At 37.7% G+C, this 20,060-nt stretch overlaps 1 protein-coding gene and 1 pseudogene across 1 annotated transcript; both read left to right on the top strand.

Moving 5' to 3' along the window:
• The first annotated feature begins 45 nt into the window (after positions 1 to 45).
• LOC127091132 (phytosulfokine receptor 2) lies at positions 46 to 2,059 on the top strand. The gene has a single exon (XM_051029691.1). It carries the CDS (start codon positions 46 to 48, stop codon positions 1,354 to 1,356), a length of 1,311 nt encoding a protein of 436 aa, XP_050885648.1. The 3' UTR covers positions 1,357 to 2,059.
• A 7,002-nt stretch (positions 2,060 to 9,061) lies between these two features.
• Positions 9,062 to 20,060, top strand: part of LOC127091130 (NAD(P)H-quinone oxidoreductase subunit K, chloroplastic-like) — a 75,984-nt pseudogene continuing 64,985 nt past the window's right edge.

Here is a 20,060-nt window from a genome sequence, read left to right as displayed (position 1 = left end):
TTTTATAAAAGAAACATAACAGAGTATGGATGATTTAGTCTAGAGATGCAAACAAAATCAGTTGACCAGTCAGGTCAACTCTCTCACAAATATCACCTTCCACGAAACCATCTCTTATTCTTTCCACTTAAATTACACCATTCAATTCAATTCATTTCCATTCATGCCCTTTTTTTCTTTCTCTCAATCATTTCACTTTTTCTCTTTGCTTTTATGGATCACGTCACCGAAGCTCTCCTGGCTGCCATAGGCAGCTTCATCGTCGTCACAATCATATTCGCCGCCATCATACTCGTCTGTCAGCACCGCAAAACCACCCAATCCCGCCGCAATAACCAGATTCGAACCCGACCACTTCGAAACCCAAATCATTATCCTACCAGCTCAAACTCCCTCCCGGTGGACGCCAGCTGGTCAGAAGACCCCAATCTCAAGATCTCCATGGAAGAACTCTCCCGCGCCACAAATGACTTCTCCCCAAACCTCATCGTCGGCGACGGCAGCTTCGGTCTCGTCTACAAAGCTCGTCTCTCCAACGGCGCAATCGTCGCTGTAAAAAAACTATCCCCCGACGCCTTCCAAGGCTTTCGCGAATTCGCGGCGGAGATGGAAACCCTAAGCAAGCTTCGTCACCAAAACATCGTCAAGATCATCGGTTACTGGGCCTCAGGACCTGAACGGTTACTCGTTTACGAGTTCATCGAAAAAGGAAACCTCGATCAGTGGCTTCACGAATCTTCTTCCTCTACTCGCCAAAACGACAACGTATCAACTTCAATCGATCTAATTCGTTCTCCTTTGCCTTGGGAAACAAGAGTCAACATCATGCGAGGCGTTGCTCACGGGCTTTGCTATTTACACGGGCTAGAAAAGCCCATTATTCACCGTGACATCAAAGCTAGCAATGTGTTGCTGGACTCTGATTTTCAGGCCTATATAGCTGATTTCGGGCTCGCACGTAGGATGGATAAATCACATTCGCACGTGTCAACGCAGGTGGCGGGTACTACTGGTTACATGCCCCCTGAGTATTGGCAAGGGTCTAATGTAGCATACCCGAAAGTAGATGTGTATAGTTTTGGAGTGTTGATGATTGAAACTATGGCGGGCCACAGGCCCAATTTGTCAGTGAAATTAGAAGGAACCGATATTGGGCTTGTTAATTGGGCCAGGAAGATGAAGGAACGGAACACTGAAATGGAGATGCTGGATGTAAATATTCCAAGAGAAGAAGGGTTGAAGGAGGAGAGTGTTAGGGAGTATGTACACATTGCTTGTATGTGCACTAATGAGTTACAGAAAAATAGACCCCAAATGGAAGAGGTTGTCAAATTATTGGATTCAATGCCCCTATAAACAATCCAATCCTACGTGCCATAGTATGAAGCATGATTTATTGAGAATTGATCATCATCATATTCATGTAAATATATACATTCAGGCCAAATACTATGGCAAATAGGATTGGATTGATGTAATTAAATTGTATTGCTACAAAATTAATTAGATTAGTTTTCATTCGGGTGAAGCACATTTATTGTTGTTGCCAATTAAGTTGTAAGTTTTGCGTTAGGTTTATTTTAGTAAGTTTTATCTAAATATGTACCAAGATAAATATGGAATTTCTTTCCTCTATTTATTTTTATACTTACTGATGAAGTCTCTATTGTGTGACGTGTATGGTATCAGTCACCTTTTTGAAGATACTTGTGGTATGTACATGCGATAAAATCGATACAAGTCCCACATCGATTGATCTAAAACTCTTCCAAGGGTTTATATATAAGCAGTGAGGGACGTTGAGGTACCGGGCATGGTAACGCGTGCTTGTTACCCAAGTGGGGGTATTAAAGTGTAGGAAGCTATCCACGATTGGATTGAGCGTGATGTCAATTTGGTCGAAGCAGCGTTTAAAGAGAGAGCCCTAAGATTGGTTTTGAAATAATTCGGACTGTAGGCTTAGGGTGTATTGACCTGAAGTGTTCAGGTTAACGTTGGCTTTATAGAGCAGCGCTCTCAATAAGTGGAGGTGATTCCAGTTGCGTCGGCCAAATCTGATCTCTCTCCCAAACCCTTCGTTGGATATTACCTACATTTTTTTTATAATTAATTATATAATAATAGCTAGCTAAAAAAAAATGGCTTCAAGTGAAATTTGGAATTTAGCCGACGCAACTGGATCATATCCATACGATTCCAAATTTCAAATATAATTTGTTTTTTTTTTTCAATTCCAATTCAGTCATTCCTGGAATGGAATTGAATCATAAATCAATACAAGCGACGGAGATACACGATTTAAATAACGAAAAATCCAGTATTTAAAAATTGTATCTAAAATGGCTGGCAAAATAGAAACAAGAAAAGATATAATATGATCATTCGGAATAAATCCAAAATCTTTATACACATACCCAATCATTAGTTCCCAACCATCAGTCGAATGGTATCCTACACAGAACTCAATTAAGAAAAGAATAGAAAAAGCTTTGATTGTGTCACTTAAATTATATAGAAATTCTTGAACCCAAGAGTTAAGAATAATGAGTTCTTGATTACCCCTAATAGAATAAACACTTAGAATAAGGAAACATATTATATTTGTACAGAAATGCAAAATCGTATGGATATGATCTTGGTTGTTCGTCTGGATCAATCGGATGGTCTCTTTGTAGATTTCGATACGAAGGTTTTGTAAACGTGTTTCCGAGATCATGATAATATATGTATATATTAAGGTTATTTTACTAGGCTTCAGTGATGGAGATCATGATAATATATAATAATATATGTAGTATATATATATATATATATATATATATATATATATATATATATATATATATATATATATATATATATATATATATATATATATATATATATATATATATATTAAGGCTATTTTACTAGAGAAGAGAGAAGGCTTCGTTCCCGAGTGGACGAGAAGAAGGAGCAAGCCATATTAAGGTTAAGGGCCTCAAGACAACTTCGGCAACAGAAAGTCGAGCTGAGGAATACGGAAGAGAAGCGGATTCAACTCAATCTAAGAGCTGTTCAGAGAAGAGAATCAAAGGTCAATGACCAATGGAGGATTTATCCCTCCCCCAGATTCATCTTAAACCGACCGATATACCGAGATGACATCCAACACGAGAGCAAGAAAAGGAAATGGTCTCCGTGCAGCTTCAAGTCACGACACTCTCACCAAGATAGAATCATGGTCACATCTGTAGTGTATATAGAAGAGGAATGCCAATCGACACTGGTAGTCATCGGGATTGAGTTCAGTTGCTTTGACGATACTGACGAATGGAAGAATGAATGAGTCAGACGAGCTCCAGTCTGGACTCTCATTGGTCAAATAGGCGCAACGGGCCAAGAGATAATAAAAGGACACCAGAAGAGCAAGAAAAAGAGTTGTATGATAAGAGTCCTTATCCTACTACCCACCCAATTTATTTAGTTTATGGGAGTAGCAAGAACAACTCCATTTAAAAAGGTTAGCCACATACCAAAGAGCTCGATCAGCTATTCTATTTTTCAGTCCGGTTGACGCCACTCGATAGGAAGAAAAGAGCATAAAGGTTTTTCGAAGGCTTCAAGCCTCGTTTCAGCTGAGAGCATTGATTCCCCTGTCACCTCTCTTCCACAACTTGGCACGTTTAAAGAAGGTGCCTACACTAAAGTGTACAAAATGCCATAAAGTTATTCTTTTCGGGTTCGGTCAGCTGAGATGCTTTCTATCAGTCAAAAGCGGATATTGCCCCCCTCATGCTCCCACGATCCGCTTACCGAGGGAGGACCCGGGGCCAGAGCAAGTTGGGTTGGGTTATAGAGCCGTAAGCGCGGTGGGGGGTGGGGGGTTATAGAGGACGTGCTCGTACGGTTCAAAGAAGGGTATGATCAACTCGTTGTTGGGAACTTTAACTCCTCTATATTCGAAATATGCCTTTCTAGGAGCATTACGATCTGCAGCTCAAATGGTCTCTTATGAAGTGTCTATTGGTCTTATTCTTATTGTGCGCCTTGTGAGCGCGTTTGGATCCACGAAGGCAATCGCTCGGATGTTCCCCTAACCCAACCCGGAAACGGACCGGAGGGAACCGCAACATGGGGGATGTCCGCGTCTCGTCGCAAGGCTCATTTTAGTTTTTGGTTTAAGGGCGGATTTATCTGATCAAGGGCCGGGGCACAAAGGTCCTGGTACTATCCAGGTGCGAAGACCCCGGAGGTGACTGCAATGAGCAGAAATCTCACTCACCGACCTAAATGATGAGCAAACACTCGAACGTGAGAGCAAGGGATCACCTAACGAATGGACGAGCTCCAAGGAGGGAGGAAAGAGGAAGGCAAGAACCTGCTTTCAGAGAAGTGGCAGTCCGAATCTTATCTGAACTGCAAGAATAACTGACTAAGCCATGCCATAAGGGTCATTCTCCAAACGGGACGGGGTCAAGCCTTTAGATTTTTGAGTAGGTCGGGTGACAAATCGACCATAAGAGTACTCCGGGATATAAACTTGGTCAACCAATGTCGAGCATACGATGATGCCGCCCGTTTTCATTTTGTGGAAGTCCCTGGCAGAGGAAAGGGCTGTAGGTGATGTCGCGTTCTGCTTCATATCTAGATAGGGGCGGTGAAATCGTTCCTATTGGTGCGTGGGGCAGCTGGTATAGATTAATAAAGGTGGGCCGCTTGAACGAGACCTATTCTCTTAATAGGCGACAAAGTTGAATAGGAAAGGGGCCGAGCTGACTGATGAGTTTTTAGCCTTAAAAAATGGCTCTCTCATGTGAAGCTAACATGGTTGGCTATATACAAGTATAGCCAAATCCAGATGAGACGTAATGGACGGTCAGAGGCCGCAGTGGGACTATCATAGGAAAGCCTGCCCCCACTAGCTAACATAGAAAGAGATTCCCGGACAGCAAAAGTATTTATGTGAATCTCTTCCCGACCAGGCCAGGCCGAATCAGGCCACCACTTGGGGTGGGAATATATGCATCATTTGATGAAAGCACTCCAGTCGCTTCCTCGAAGTGGCTTGTCAACCACATTTTCCCTCCCTCAAAACCATGCTCCTCACCAACCTTAACGGCCTTGGGTTGGGACAAGACTGCAATGAGTAGTTACCTCCAGGATCCCACCCCCTCGAGAGTTGGATGTCGGCCGAGATTGAGCTGGGAGCCAGACTTTTCTAGGGCTTGCCTTTCCCCTACATCTAAAAAAAATGCGGGCGCCGAAAAGGAACCAGCCTCTTCAAGAAAGCTTTGCTTGGTAGGCGTTGCCTATTCACTCGGACAATGCTCTAAACACGAAAGTGTGACGTGACGCCCTCTTATCCCATGCTGAGTCACATGCAGCGCCTCAGAAAGCGCGGACAAGCCACATGCAGGGAAACTTGCACGTGTGGTTCTGGCCAGGGACCCCGGTATACTGTACTAATATGTGTAGGTCCCCGTAATTCGAGTGAGATTGTCATGGCGCAAAAGCAAATATGGTCTGATATTCCCTTGTTCCCTATATTGGTTATGTTCTTCATTTCTCGTCTAGCAGAAACTAATCGAGCTCCGTTTGATCTCCCAGAAGCGGAAGCTGAATCAGTTGTAGGTTATAAACCGGAGTAATCAGTTGCATCAGTTGCAGTCCCAGAAGCGGACCGAATCGGTTGGACCAAGAACCGATGATGAATTAGTGGGTTAAAACCGGAGTAAAATCAGAAAAGTCAGATTGAACCGTCTAAAACCATTCGAACCAAAGAATTGAAGTCGGTTTTGTTAAACCATCCGGTTCAAAAAAATACATCAAATTGACCATTTTATAATTATTATTTTTAAAATTAATATGTCGTCAATATTAAAACTTAACATGCATTCCCCAATCACAAAAAAGAATTACATGTTTTTTACAACCATACAAATTTGTAAGTTTTGTCACACCGTTATAGTTTTTCTTTCAACTGCACTCCATCATCATCACGTCGTCTCTTTCAAACATAATCATGATATCTAGCTCAATGTTAATTATCGTTCAAATCAATATTGTTTATTGTTGTCAATTATGACTTGTTTGTCGTAGTTCAACTCGATTTTTTAATTAAGTATATTGTATTCTTTATTTTTGGTATTCTATCTTATTTAATTTAATTTATGTATTCTTAGATATTTGAACTTTATTTTAGTTATTATCTTCTATAATTTTAATTTTGATTTGAATTAGTTTAACTTATTTTATTGTAATTTTTTAATTTGTTCAAATCTTTCTTAAATGAAGATTGAAATTAAGTATACAACTATATTGCGTTATTATATGTGTTATTGATATTGTTGTTGTATTAAGTTTGTAATTGATTTTTAAAATATTTATTTTATTAAGTTGTGAGTGAACATATGATTATGTATGACATATCTATGAATATTAGTTTCATATTATTAGTTTCTTTAATAAACGGTTCGACTGTAGATTTAACCGATTGAATCAATTGAATCTTAAATCAAAAGTTTCACCGACTCGATCTTTGATTCGGTTTTTAAAATATTGATTTCTTCGTCTTTAAGAAATAAGCAATTTACTATGAGATTATATCATTTTCTTTTTTTTAGAGATTCTATATTTTTAAAATTTTGAAATATAAAATATAAGAGAAAAAATTCATTTTTTAAACAAATTATAAGAGGAATAATTAACAACTATGACACGAAAAAAATCCTTTTGTAGCTAATCATTTATTAAGAAAAATAAAGAAGCTTAACACAAGAGAAAAGACAATAATAAAAGCTTGGTCTAAAATATCTACCATTATACCTATAATGATTGAACATACCATTGCTAACCATAATGGAAAGAAACATTTATCTTTTTATATAACAGATAGTATGGTAGGCCATAAATTGAGAGAATTTTCACTTACTCTAAATTTTAGAGGCTTTGCAAAAAATGATAATAGATATCGTCATTATGATTTTTGTTAACCTATTGTTACCCTTCATTGATTTGATGATTGAGTGGTTCTTAATCACCAACATGAATGTTGACCTATATTTTGTAGAATTAGTAATCATCATTAATGATGATTAATTAAGAAATTACTCAATTTGTGTCGAGTCACCACATAAACAAAGCGTGAATGATAATTAATATTAATAATATTAAAAAATTGAAAGAGTTATGATAATTGAATTTATGTTTTATAGAGTTGGGCATCTTATTCTATTTTTTTTGAATTGTTTTATTTTGCAGCAGAAAAAAAGAAAGATATAGATTAATAAAAAAATAGACAAATAAGACAAATCATTTAATATAGAGCAGTGAGGGGTTATGGGGCAAAAAATACATCCGCTTGGTTTTAGACTTGGTTCAACTCAAAGTCATGATTCTATTTGGTGTGTACAACTAAGAATTTATTCCAAGAATGTAAAAGAAGATAAAATGATACGACATTGTATCGTGCATTATATACTAAACACGATATATGTATCCTTGGAATTCGATGTCGATATCTCTGGCTATGGAATTAGACGATTAAAGATTAAAAAAAAAAGCCGATCAGATTCAAGTGATAATCTATATGGGACTTTCAAGCTTATTAAAAGAAAGGTTAAGGTTCAAAGAATCGAAGAATTAAAGACTCATGTGCAAAAAAAAGTAAAGTGTGTGATTATTCCGAATTTCTAACGAAATAAGGATCTTACTTTGATATATAACGAAATAAGAATACATATTTCATTATATATCAAAGCAAGACTCAAAAATTTATAGTAGATCGATAGATTCTATTAAATGTCAAAAAATCCCGCGATTATATTCTATTTCATTTTCTATTTTATTAAACATATGTATCTTATTGTATATTATTTTAATTATTTATTTTTTATCGAATCAATATTTTTCAATCGATTTATTTGCGAGGAGCCGTATGAGGTAAAAATCTCATGTACGATTCTGTAATAGAGATGTAATTGAGAAATAATCATCAACTATAACCCAAAAAGAATGAGATTTCACAAACATCATAGAGGAAGAATGAAAGGAAAAGTCTCTCGCAATAATAAAATTTGCTTCGGAAAATATGCTCTTCAGGCACTTGAGTCCGCTTGGATCACATCTAGACAACTAGAAGCGGGTCGACGGGAAATGTTACAAAATGTTCGCTGGGGTGGACAAATATGGGTACATATATTTCCTGACAAACCTGTTACAACAAGACCTACTGAAATGCGTATGGGTTTGGAAAAAGGATCGTCCGCATATTGGGTAGTTGTCGTTAAACCCGACAAAATACTTTATGAAATGGGAGGGATCCCAGAAAATATCGCTAGAAAGGAGATTTCAATAGCGGCATCCAAAATGCCTATACGAACTCAATTCATTATTTTCAAATAATCATTAGAACGAAAGAGGTCTTTAGTATGAAAAAAGGCAATTCTCTGTTTTTTTTAACATATAATATTTTTTTACTTCAACTTTTTGACTCAAAGATAAGAAAAAAGGATATGATTCAACCTCAAGCCTATTTAAATGTAGCCAATAATAGTGGAGTGCGTGAATTGATGTGTATTCGAATCATAAGAGCTAATAATCGACGATATGCTTATATTGGTGACATTGTTGTTGCTGTAATAAAAAAACCAGTGCCAAATTCATCTTTAGAGAGATCTCAAATCATCAGAGCTATAATTGTATGTACTTGTAAAGAACTAAGACGTCGTAATGATATAATAATAAAGTATGGTGATAACGCAAAAGTTCTCATTGATAAAGAAGGAAATCCAAAAGGAATTCAAATTTTTCTCGCAATAGCCCGAGAATTGAGGCAGTTAAATTTCACGAAAATAGTTTCATTAGCATCCGAGGTATTATAATAAGAGATCATGATATAGATATATTATTTATAACTTGAATGAATAGGAAGGAAATAGATTAGAATACAAATGAAATATATATTCTATATTCAAAATAAAAATTAGAATTCTATTTGTATATAAAAAAAAATTGAATTCGAATTCAATATAAGATTATTTATATAGTTTCGAATATGTATTCTTACATTTTCTTCGTCTTAGTACTTATCCTAATTGTTGGTTTAGTTTATGCATGACGAAATGGAGCATTAGGATGATCTTAATTCTTGAATATTTAGACAATTAAACAAAACATCGAGACAATTATGAATTCTATTGAGTTTCCCTTACTTGATCAAAAAACCAAAATTCAATTATTTTTACTACATTAAATGATCTTTTAAATTGGTCAAGACTATCCCGTTTATGGTCGCTTCTCTATGGTACTAGTTGTTGCTTCATTGAATTTACTTCATTAATAGGACATCGATTTGACTTCAGTCGTTATGGACTGGTACCACGCTCTAGTCCTAGGCAGACATACTTCATTTTAAAAGTGAGCACCATAACTATGAAAATGACTCCTTCTTTAGCAGTGACGGAACTGAGGGGGGACGTGGGAAGGCCACAGCCACCCCTCAATTTTTTTTTAATTCATATATATTAAATTACTAAAACATCCTTATTTTAAATTAAAATTAATTTTTATTTTTTCTTTTTCATTCAAAGTTAGGTTAAAATACAGATAAGGTAAAAAGCTCATACCTTTCCTTTCTTTCTCATATGGGTTTGCTACCGGTACGGTGACACCGGAATCGAAACAGATTAAAGTGATCGGCATCTAACAGGTAAAAAACTTTATTCATTCTTCTTTTATAAAAAGTAACAAATTAAAGTGATTGCTTGATTTGTGTTTTTGAGATTTTTAGGGTTCTTCTTTCTTGATGTGTTAAAATAATCTATATGAGGTTTATTAAGCCAATTCATAACACTGTCATTTACAAATATAGTTATACACAGTAATAAGGTTTATTTAATCATTGTTGCTGCTAATTTCTAATAGTGAAGTTAACGGTATTTGAAAACGGATTAACGGTGATTAATTAAGTTTATTAATTTTTTTCTCTTTTAATTTTTATGTTCTCTAAATTGATTTTTGGATTTGATATGATATTATAGGAAGAGTAAAGATGAATAATAGGAAAATTGATTCTTTTTTCAAAAGGAAAGCATGTGAAATTGAAAGAGAAGAGAGAGATGAAGAAATTATAATCCTGACATCCGAATCTGAAACAGTTCTTGAGAATCCAACAATTGAAGAGCATCATGGTTTTGAAAATTCTTTGGAACGCGATCCTGGAAAGCGTCCTCTGATTTGGCAATATCCACCAAATCAAGTGGATGCAATACGAAAAGCTTATCTAAAATGGGGTCCATATCAAATTCATTTAGAAAACTATCCTTTGTCCGGTAACGAGGATCATCCGAGAAGGTTTCAACATACTTGGTTTAACATATTTCCATCATGGTTAGAATATTCACCATATGAAGATGCCGCATATTGCTCACCATGTTACCTTTTTAGCAAAAAATTAAGTGGACGTCCCGAATCACTTGTCTTTATTTCTATGGGTTTTAGAAATTGGAAGAAAGTTAGGAATGGAAAACATTGTTCCTTTCTTAAACACATAGGGAAGGATCCTTGCTCACCACACAACAATGCAATGAAAGCTTGTCAAGACTTATTAAATCAAGAGTGTCATATTAGAAATGTTATTCAAATGCAAAGTTCAAGTCAAAGAATGAATAATCGGTTATGACTCAAGACTTCAATTGACACTGTTCGTTGGTTAACACTACAAGCTTGTGCTTTTAGGGGTCACGACGAAGGTAGCAAATCAAGAAATCAAGGTAACTTTCTTGAGTTATTGAAACTTTTAGCATCCTACAATGATGAAGTTGCAAAAGTTGTGTTGGAAAATGCTCCACAAAATTGCAAGTATACTTCACATCAAATTCAAAAAGATCTCTTGCAAATTCTTTCTAGTAGGGTGAAAAAGAGTATTCGTAAGGAAATTGGTGATTCCAAATTTTGTATCGTTGTTGATGAAGCTCGTGATGAGTCAAAAAAGGAACAAATGGCTCTTCTATTAAGATTTGTTGATAAAGTTGGTTTAATACAAGAGAGATTTTTTGATGTGGCACATGTTAAAGACACCAGATCTTTAACTCTTAAGGAAGCAATATGTGATATACTTTCTCGGCATAACCTTGATGTTTTTAACATTCGCGGCCAAGGGTATGATGGTGCTAGCAATATGAGAGGAGAATGGAATGGTTTACAAGCCCTCTTTATGAAGGATTATCCTTATGCATACTATGTTCATTGTTTTGTTCATCGATTGCAACTTGCATTAGTTACATCATCAAGAGAAGTCAAACATGTTCATAAATTTTTTGAGAAGCTGATTTTTATTGTGAATGTTGTTTGTTCTTCTACAAAGCGTCATGATGAGTTACAAGCTGCCCAATTAGAAGAAATTGCTTATTTGTTAGAGATTGATGAGATTGTAACTGGTAAAGGTGCAAATCAAGTTGGTACATTGAAACGAGTTGGAGATACTCGTTGGGGATCACATTACGATTCAATTTCTAGCTTGATAAACATGTATGAAGCAACTTGTTTAGTTTTAAAAAAAATTGCAAAAGATAGAGGGAGTTATGCTACACGTGGGGATGCAGATAGTTGTTACAATTACTTGAAGGCATTTGATTTTATATTTATTTTGCACTTGATGAAAGAAATCATGGGAATAACAGATATGCTTTGTCAAGCCTTACAAAAAAAATCAAGATGTAGTTAATGCTATGAACTTGGTTCGTTCAACAAAACATCTTATTCAAGGTTTAAGAGAAAATGGTTGGGATATATTGTTTACTAAAGTGATATCTTTTTGTGAAAAACATGGTATTGAGATTCCTGATCTTAATGATGTTCATTCAACAACAAGATTTGGACGCTCCCGTCTTGAAGAGAATCAAGTCACAATTCAACATTACTTTAAAGTTGAAATCTTTTTCACTATCATTGACAAACAATTACAAGAGTTTAATAGTAGATTCAGTGAGCAGGCAATGGATTTGTTAACTCTTTATTGTTCTTTATCTCCTAAGGATGGATATAAAGCTTTTAGCATTGATACTATTTGTTCTTTAGTTGAAAAATATTATCCTATGGATTTTAGTGATCAAGAGAAGAATAATTTGCAATTTCAACTCCAACATTTTCTATTTGTTGCTCGTCAAACATCAAACTTGAATAATTTATCAACTATTCAAGAACTATGTTCATGTTTGGTTGCATCTGGACAGGCTGAAACTTACTTCTTGATTGATAGACTACTTCGTCTTATCATGACTCTTCCCGTTTCTACGGTCACAACTGAGAGGTCTTTTTCAGCAATGAAAATTATTAAGACTAAGTTGAGAAACAAGATGGATGATGGGTTTCTTGGAGATAGCATGTGTCATACCCCAAAATTTGCCCGTTAACATTACAAGGCATTTTTTAAGGCACCCAACTTATTTTTCAAGGCATTAATCTCAAAAGAACAAAGGCCCAGCACCCAGATGGCCAAATCCAGAAAATGGCCCAAACTGGCTTGCTCGCTAGGCGAGCAAATCCTTCGCCTAGCGAACCCTTCGCTACAATACTCGCCTAGCGAAGCTTGCGAATACCAGAAAATTCTGGGCTTCATTCTGAGCCCATTAGGTCACAAAAACTATTATAAATACCAAGGACTTCATTCAGAAAGAGAAGACGAAAACAAAGAAAGGAGAACCCTAGCAAGCAAACCCTAACGCTCACAAACGGCAAACCCCGGAGGCAAACCTTGAAGGAACTCAGCGGCATCAAGGTTACCTCTGCCCAATTCAATCCGATTTTCCAATCCAAGGTCGCAATTCAATTTGCAAACAGGTTTGCATCGCTATTGTCGCGTTACGCGAAAAACCGGCGGGAAAACAGGACAACAGAGCCGCCACCGTGCGTTATTTATCCCAAAAGAGGGAAAGGAAACGCTCAGAGTAAACCTGGAAAAGACATGGTCTCGCGACCAAAGAGAATGGGATCGGGAGTCGGTTACGCAAGGGGAAGGTATTAGCACCCCTCACGTCCGTCGTACTCGACGGGATCCACGCTCTAAGAAAGAAAAGGTTGCTAAAACAAACACCACACACACACACACTGGCTGAAAGAGACACAAGAAAACAAACAAGACTGAAACTGACTCGGCAGGATATCGCATCCTGGGCCTACTTAGTCTATCAGGCATAGACATCAGAGTCGAAGTAGTTCGGACTGGGGAAACGACACGTGCTCGCTAGGATGTCGCATCCTATGCATACGTATCTCCTTTGGACGAAGGAGAATCAGAGCATTCGTAGCTCGGCTGACACGCACACAAACAAACACAGGCAAAGGCAAATCGTGGAGCCTGAATGCCAATCACTGGACTTACATCAGCATCCAAACCAACACACGCACACTGGAACCCAGATGCCACTTGATGGACTTATACCGGCTTCCAAGCACACGACAAGAACAAACAGACAACAAATTGCTAAGGAGTCGGGAACTCGAGCCTAGCAATCGTCAAACAACACACACAAAAAGAAAAAAGGTGCCCGGAGAGACCTCGCACGGTCTCCTGCCTACATACCTCGTCTGGAACGAGGATCAGGGCGATGTAGTTCCCCTACAGAGGGGAGAAAGACTAGCCTAACCAGATAACAGAGGGAGACACAACTAGGGAGACTACGACTCGAGCCTAGATGTTATCATGCAAATCATCCCTAAGTTAAGGTTTCTAGCTAACTTGCACAGGAAGCAAGCCTATCCTAACCCTGACTTGCACAGGAAGCAAGCCAAACTAAACCTAACTTGCACAGGAAGCAAGCTAAACTAAACCTAACTTGCACAAGAAGCAAGTCAAACAAACACACAAGCAACAGTAGCACACACTATTGTCGCATCCGCGAAAAAACAACCGGCGGGCTGAAACAAAAACAACACAGAGCCGCCACTGCGCGTTATTTATCCCAAGATAGGGAAAGGAAACGCTCAGAGAAACCGGGAAAGGAAATGGTCTCGCGACCAAAGAGAAAGGGTAAGGGAGTCGGTTACGCAAGGGGAAGGTATTAGCACCCCTCACGTCCGTCGTACTCGACGGGATCCACGTTCTAAGAAAAGAAAAGGTTGCTAAAACATCACACACACACACACACCGAAGACAACACAGGTGGGGTTAAGGGGGAGAGAGCTCGATAGGACGTCGCATCCTATGCCTACGTATCTCGTCTGGAACGAGAATCAGAGCTGCCGTAGTTCGGCTCACGCACGCCAAACAAGCAAACAAACACACCGGCAAACATGGAGCCTGAATGCCAATCACTAGACTTACATCAGCATCCGAACCAAAACACGCACAAAACGGCAAACGTGGAGCCCGACCGCCAATCACTGGACTTACGTCGGCATCCGAACCAAACATACACAAGAAGATAACAAGCAAACGCACGCAAAAAAGAAAAAAAAGTGCCCGGAGAGACCTCGCACGGTCTCCTGCCTACATACCTCGTCTGGAACGAGGATCAGGGCGATGTAGTTCCCCCTCAAGGGAAAGAAAATCTAGCCAGAAACCAAGGGAAAACACACTACCAGGGAGCTGTACTCGAGCCTAGTGTTGTCATGCATCATTACCCTATGTTCAGGTTTCTACCTACTTGCACAACTGCAAGCTAATCCTATCCAGGAAGAAAGCAAGCATACAAGCATCAACAGATCAAAACAAGCATTTCAAGCAAATATTCACATAGCACACACTATAACCAGTCAAGTGAGGCTCAAACAATGGGTTTGACTGCCGAAGCAAGTCATCTGTACATGGGTAGTATTCGCTCTTAACCTTGCCATTGCGGGGCTAAGGTGAAGCAGATGAAAGGTGAGTGAAGATTAGACTTCACAGCTCTTATCCCTGTCCAGGGAGAGCTTCAGACAAAGGAGCGTGGGTCCAGAATGGAGGGACCCTTCTACGCTCAAAGACTCTGACTCGATTGTGCAACAGCACAAGATCTTGGGTTTGTGTCCCAATGCATCAACACACAGCCGTGTGAGCAGAGGGACGACTCACTGAATAGTGGGGGATAGATTACATATCCCTTTGATCCACCAATTGCCTCATAGAGGTCTTTACCTGCTTGGCACAAATGTAAACAACCACAAACATCGCCTCTTAAGGAGGACTTCAGACAGTTGCCTGGCCAAGTAACAGGCCAGGTCTTCCAGACTACATGAAGATTAGAAGTCCTACCTCAAGTGGTTTAAAAACCAAGCAGCAGCAAGCAAGTTCTTAAAGAACTGTAAGCAACTTAATGTACCTGAAATCAATCAAGTATCATCAGTACTCAGACAGACAAACAATAAACAGCAAATGTTAATCAGTTAATCTGTACAAACAACACAAATTAATGCACACAAGTGCAAGCTATAATCCCAAGCTCAAGCTTTAATCCCTACAACACAAAGTCAAGTTAGTTTATAAACATCAACCAACCTCAATTCAAATTGCCTTGAAGCAATCTCCTTAAGCATTGTGCACTTCATCCTGAAAATCCACACCAAATGTGAGAAACTAGACCACTAGGCCAAGCCTAGGGTCCAAAAGGGAGAAAAAAATCTAAACAGCAAGCAATACCAATCCAAAATCAACTTAAAACAATTCAAAAGCAAATGCAATTGGTCCCATGCTCATACCATTCACCATTATCATTTCATGCACAATTTATCATCAATCATGCAATTTGCAACTTCAAAAGACCAAACAGAACTATTTCACTCAAAAGCATACCAAAACAATTCCAAAAATCCTCAAATAATTCACACCTAAACAGGACACAATCAACAAGTAGCATGTAAATTTTCAGCTCAATTGGACAAAAGAAACTAGGTCAATGAAAATCAAGAAATCCAGACACAATTATTCAAGCCAATTCATAGCACCAACACATGCATTCACTTCAAAAATTCACAAAACAGTGAGAACAATTAAGAAATGAATGGGACCAAAAGCATGATGTCCTACCATGTGTCTATAATCAGCATACCAAATTTCATCTTCATCCAAAACCATATGAGAATTTCACAAAAGATATACCAACATGTGTCACACAAGCTTGTAAAATGAGCATACAGTGAAGAAAATTATCAATCAAATGGAAAATGTCATAGAAAAATTCAGAACAATTCACATGTTATCTTGACAAATCGATGATCATTCATGCAAAATTTCAATTCAATCCAACAATCATAGATCATGCAAATAAATTCATGAAGTTGACCTAGCTAGGTGTGACACAAATTGTCACACCTAGATTCAAAAAATCATATCTCAATCATCAGGTATCCAAAAATCATAAACTTTACATGGAAATCACCATCAACATGTCCAGAATAAGCACACAAATTTTCAATCATTTCTTTACAAGTATGAGCATTTCATGATAGATATGGTGAAACATGCAAAATAGGCACACAAGTCAAAGATCAATAGGCCAGGTCAACATTTCTCCATGCACAACTTATGGTATCATACCTATAAAAAATTAGAGAGAATTTGGGATCTATCAAAAAAAATCTCACTATTTTTGGATTAATAATTAATTTTTTATGATTTTTCTAAGTTTTGTTAATTATTGAAAAAATTATTAAGTGTTTTAATTAATTAAAACGGATTCAGTGGCATAATTGTAATTATGCGCTCAGGATGCAAAACGCCGCGTTTTCATTTTTTCGCTGGCACGCTGTGAGTGGCTGGAAACGGAGGGAAACAAAGATTCAAATTGGCACGCGATACAAATGGATCAAACACCACAAATTTCCAGAAATCTTCATCGTTCTTCATCTTTTTTCCAGAAAATCTCAAGAACACAAGAACAACAAATCTCAACAACAATTAACATGCTTATAGTCATTGGAAAGGTCTGAGCATGAGGATCACAAATATGCTAACGATTCATCCTAATTCTAACTGTAGCTCACGGATCGATCAATTAAAGTTTCGTATTCAAATCTTAAAATCAACATATCTCTTTCTACAGTTCACTAAATCAAAAACTACCTACATCATGACGATCTACATGCAACGATCTTTCAAACGCATATAATAATTTAAGAAATCATGAGATTCGAAAACTAACCGATTGATGAAGGCAACAATGATTCTTGATGATTCACGATGTAATTCTCCAAAACAGGTGAAGAAGAAGGTTGAGGAAGGTGATTGGAACAGTTGTAGTGGCTCAGCAACGCTTCAATTGCAAAAAATCACAAAACTCCATGAATGCACATGCCTTGGACAGTCACGAATGGGAGGTTTTCTTGCACAATTTCCTCAAAACAGTTGGAGAGGAAGATGATTGGAGCACGAAGCAAATTTTTTTTTGGATTTTGGTGGAGAATTGGTTGAGTTTTGATCCAAAATGTGAAAATGAGATTCTTGAGATTCTTGAGATTTGGAGGGAAAGTTTGTTGTGAATTCTTGCAAATTGTGATTCTCATCCAAAGTTAGTTATGATTAGGCTCTTATACTTCCCTTTAATCACATCCTTAATCATGAATTAGCAAAATGCAATGTGATTAGCAAAATGTGACTTTACTAAGCAAGGGCAAATATGTCTTTTCACACAGGCCCTGTGACAGCTGTATGACAGCTCACACACTCTCCAAATATCAGTTATGATGAGTTGGCATTGGTCTCATGGTCATTGGACTTGTAATTCTCATTTTCACCATGTCATGGCACTTTATGCATTTTCAAGTGCAAGTTCAAAAATGAATTGTTCAAATATTGCACCTTGAATGTTTATGACCATTCAAACCATCTCTAATTGTCATTTGTGAGGTGTTGCAAAAATCCCCATTCCAAAATTCTCATTATTTCTCAACTTGGACCATTTTGCCCTTGGGTCTTTAACTGTACACTTGAAAATTGACTTTTTGCATTGACCATTTTTGATGAATTCCAATTGTGCACCATGAAAGTACATGTCAAATGGAGTTTGCTCATAAAAAGATCACTCAATTTGGACACTCCATGTGGAAGTTATGCCACTTTGATTATGGGTCATTTTTGAAATTGAATGGACCATAACTTGCCAACCATACATGGGAATTTCAAGTTCTTGGACTTTTTGGAAAGGTGAGACCAAGATCTACAATTTTCATGTTGAACAAATTTCCATTTGAAGCTTCCTTGGACATGTAATTTTGAGGTCAAAAACTTTCCATTTTTGGAAACTTCCAATACAAGTCACTTTCTATTTTTGACAATTTCTGTCCTGACTTGATTTTCTCCATTCTTGAGCTTTGACATGTCCAATAACACTTGTTTCAACATGAATGAAGTGTATCCAACTCTCTCCCACCTCCAAATCCATAAAATCAAGCACAGTTGACCACAATTGACTTTTTCAACTGATAGATGAATTTGGCAATGCATTGATCAATCTGAGCCCCAATTCTCTGATGAAATGGCCCAAGGACGAAACCCTAGCCTCCATAAGCTCAATAAAATCATGGAATGATCCTCATATCCATCATAGACCCCATCTCCTAGCCATGCCCTGATTGGCCTAATGCAACTGATTAGGGTTGACCAGTGGTCAAAACCCTAATCTCAAGGAATGTGCTTCAACACTTGAATCTTCTGATGATAAACCATGATGATGACAATGAATCATTGTAATCAAGATGAAGACCAATATCCTTTGAGAATCACAAAACCCTAAATTGGACCTCCACATCCTCAGATGATTGATGACCAGTCCAATGAAACCCTAGCTTGCACATGACCTCCCATCTTCTGATCAAGACTTGTGAGGATGACTTGCACAATGTAACCACATGATATGCAATATGCAATGCCTAATGACCTAAAAATGTTATGCAATATGATATGCTAGTCCCAAGAGAGGAGGGCAAATTTTGAGGTGTTACAACTATATGCAAACAATGGGCTCAATCAAGGTTAGGTTTTAGTCGAGGGGTCATATCAACCTCAACAAACAAACCTCTGTAACTGGGTTAATGATGCTCTTAACCTTGACATTGAGAGCCAAGGTGAAGCAGATGAAAGGATATGAGGGGTGTGCCTCATTGCTCTTATCCCTGGTCAGGGAGAACATTTGAATATCAGAAGGTGTGGGAGTTCAGAAAGTAGGAACTCTCTCCACAGATTATTGACTCGATAGATCTTGGGTTAGGATCTCAATGCTACAACCATGTCATGGGAGCAAGGAGAAGACTCACAGAATAGTGGGAGATAGACTACATATCTCTTATATCCACCAATTGCCTTATTTAAAGGACTTTTCCTGCTTGGGACAAATGTAAACACACACAAGCATTGCCTCTTAAGGAGGACTTCAGACAGTTGCTTGGCCAAGTAACAGGCCAGGTCTTCCAGACTACATGGAGTAAGGAATTATACCTCAATGCAAATTGCTTATCAAGCAAAGCAAAGCAAAGTTCACAAGGAACTAAAAGCAACTAAAGTACCTGAAATCAGTCAAGCACAGTTAGTATATCAGACACAAAGTTAGAACAAACAACATAAACCAAACAGATAATACAGTCAATCAGTTGTGCAAAGCACAAGCTCAAAGCAAGTGAGCTAAACAACCTACAAAACACACAAGTTAGTCCATGATAAAACATCAAACTCAAGCAACTGGTATTAATCTCTTTGAAGCATTTGTTGCTTAACCTGAAACAACAAGCTTAAACATGAGCAACAAGACCACTAGGACAAGCCTAGGGTCCAAAAAAAGAGATAAGAAAGTCAAAACAGCAAGTGGCAAGTGTCCAAAATCAAGTTCAAACAATCAAGAAACAAACTCAATTGGTTTCACAATCATATCACTCATCATCATCATTTTATAAGCAAAAGAAGTCAAAGCATGGCATATGGAAGCTCATAGAAGTCAACAGCAAGACTCAACTCAAAACCAATCATAAACAATTCCAAAAATCATCAAATAATTCATGCTCAAACATAATCCATAACATGATATGCATATCAAATTTCATCTCATTTGGATCAAAGGAAGTTGGTCAATGAAAATCAGAAAGGCAAGGCAAGTTCAAGCATACTCAAAGAA

This window comes from Lathyrus oleraceus, chromosome 6 (genome assembly GCF_024323335.1).
Source record: "Lathyrus oleraceus cultivar Zhongwan6 chromosome 6, CAAS_Psat_ZW6_1.0, whole genome shotgun sequence".
Taxonomy (NCBI): domain Eukaryota; kingdom Viridiplantae; phylum Streptophyta; class Magnoliopsida; order Fabales; family Fabaceae; genus Lathyrus; species Lathyrus oleraceus.
Note: the sequence above shows the minus strand (reverse complement) of the source record. Positions and strands in the feature narration are given on the sequence as shown.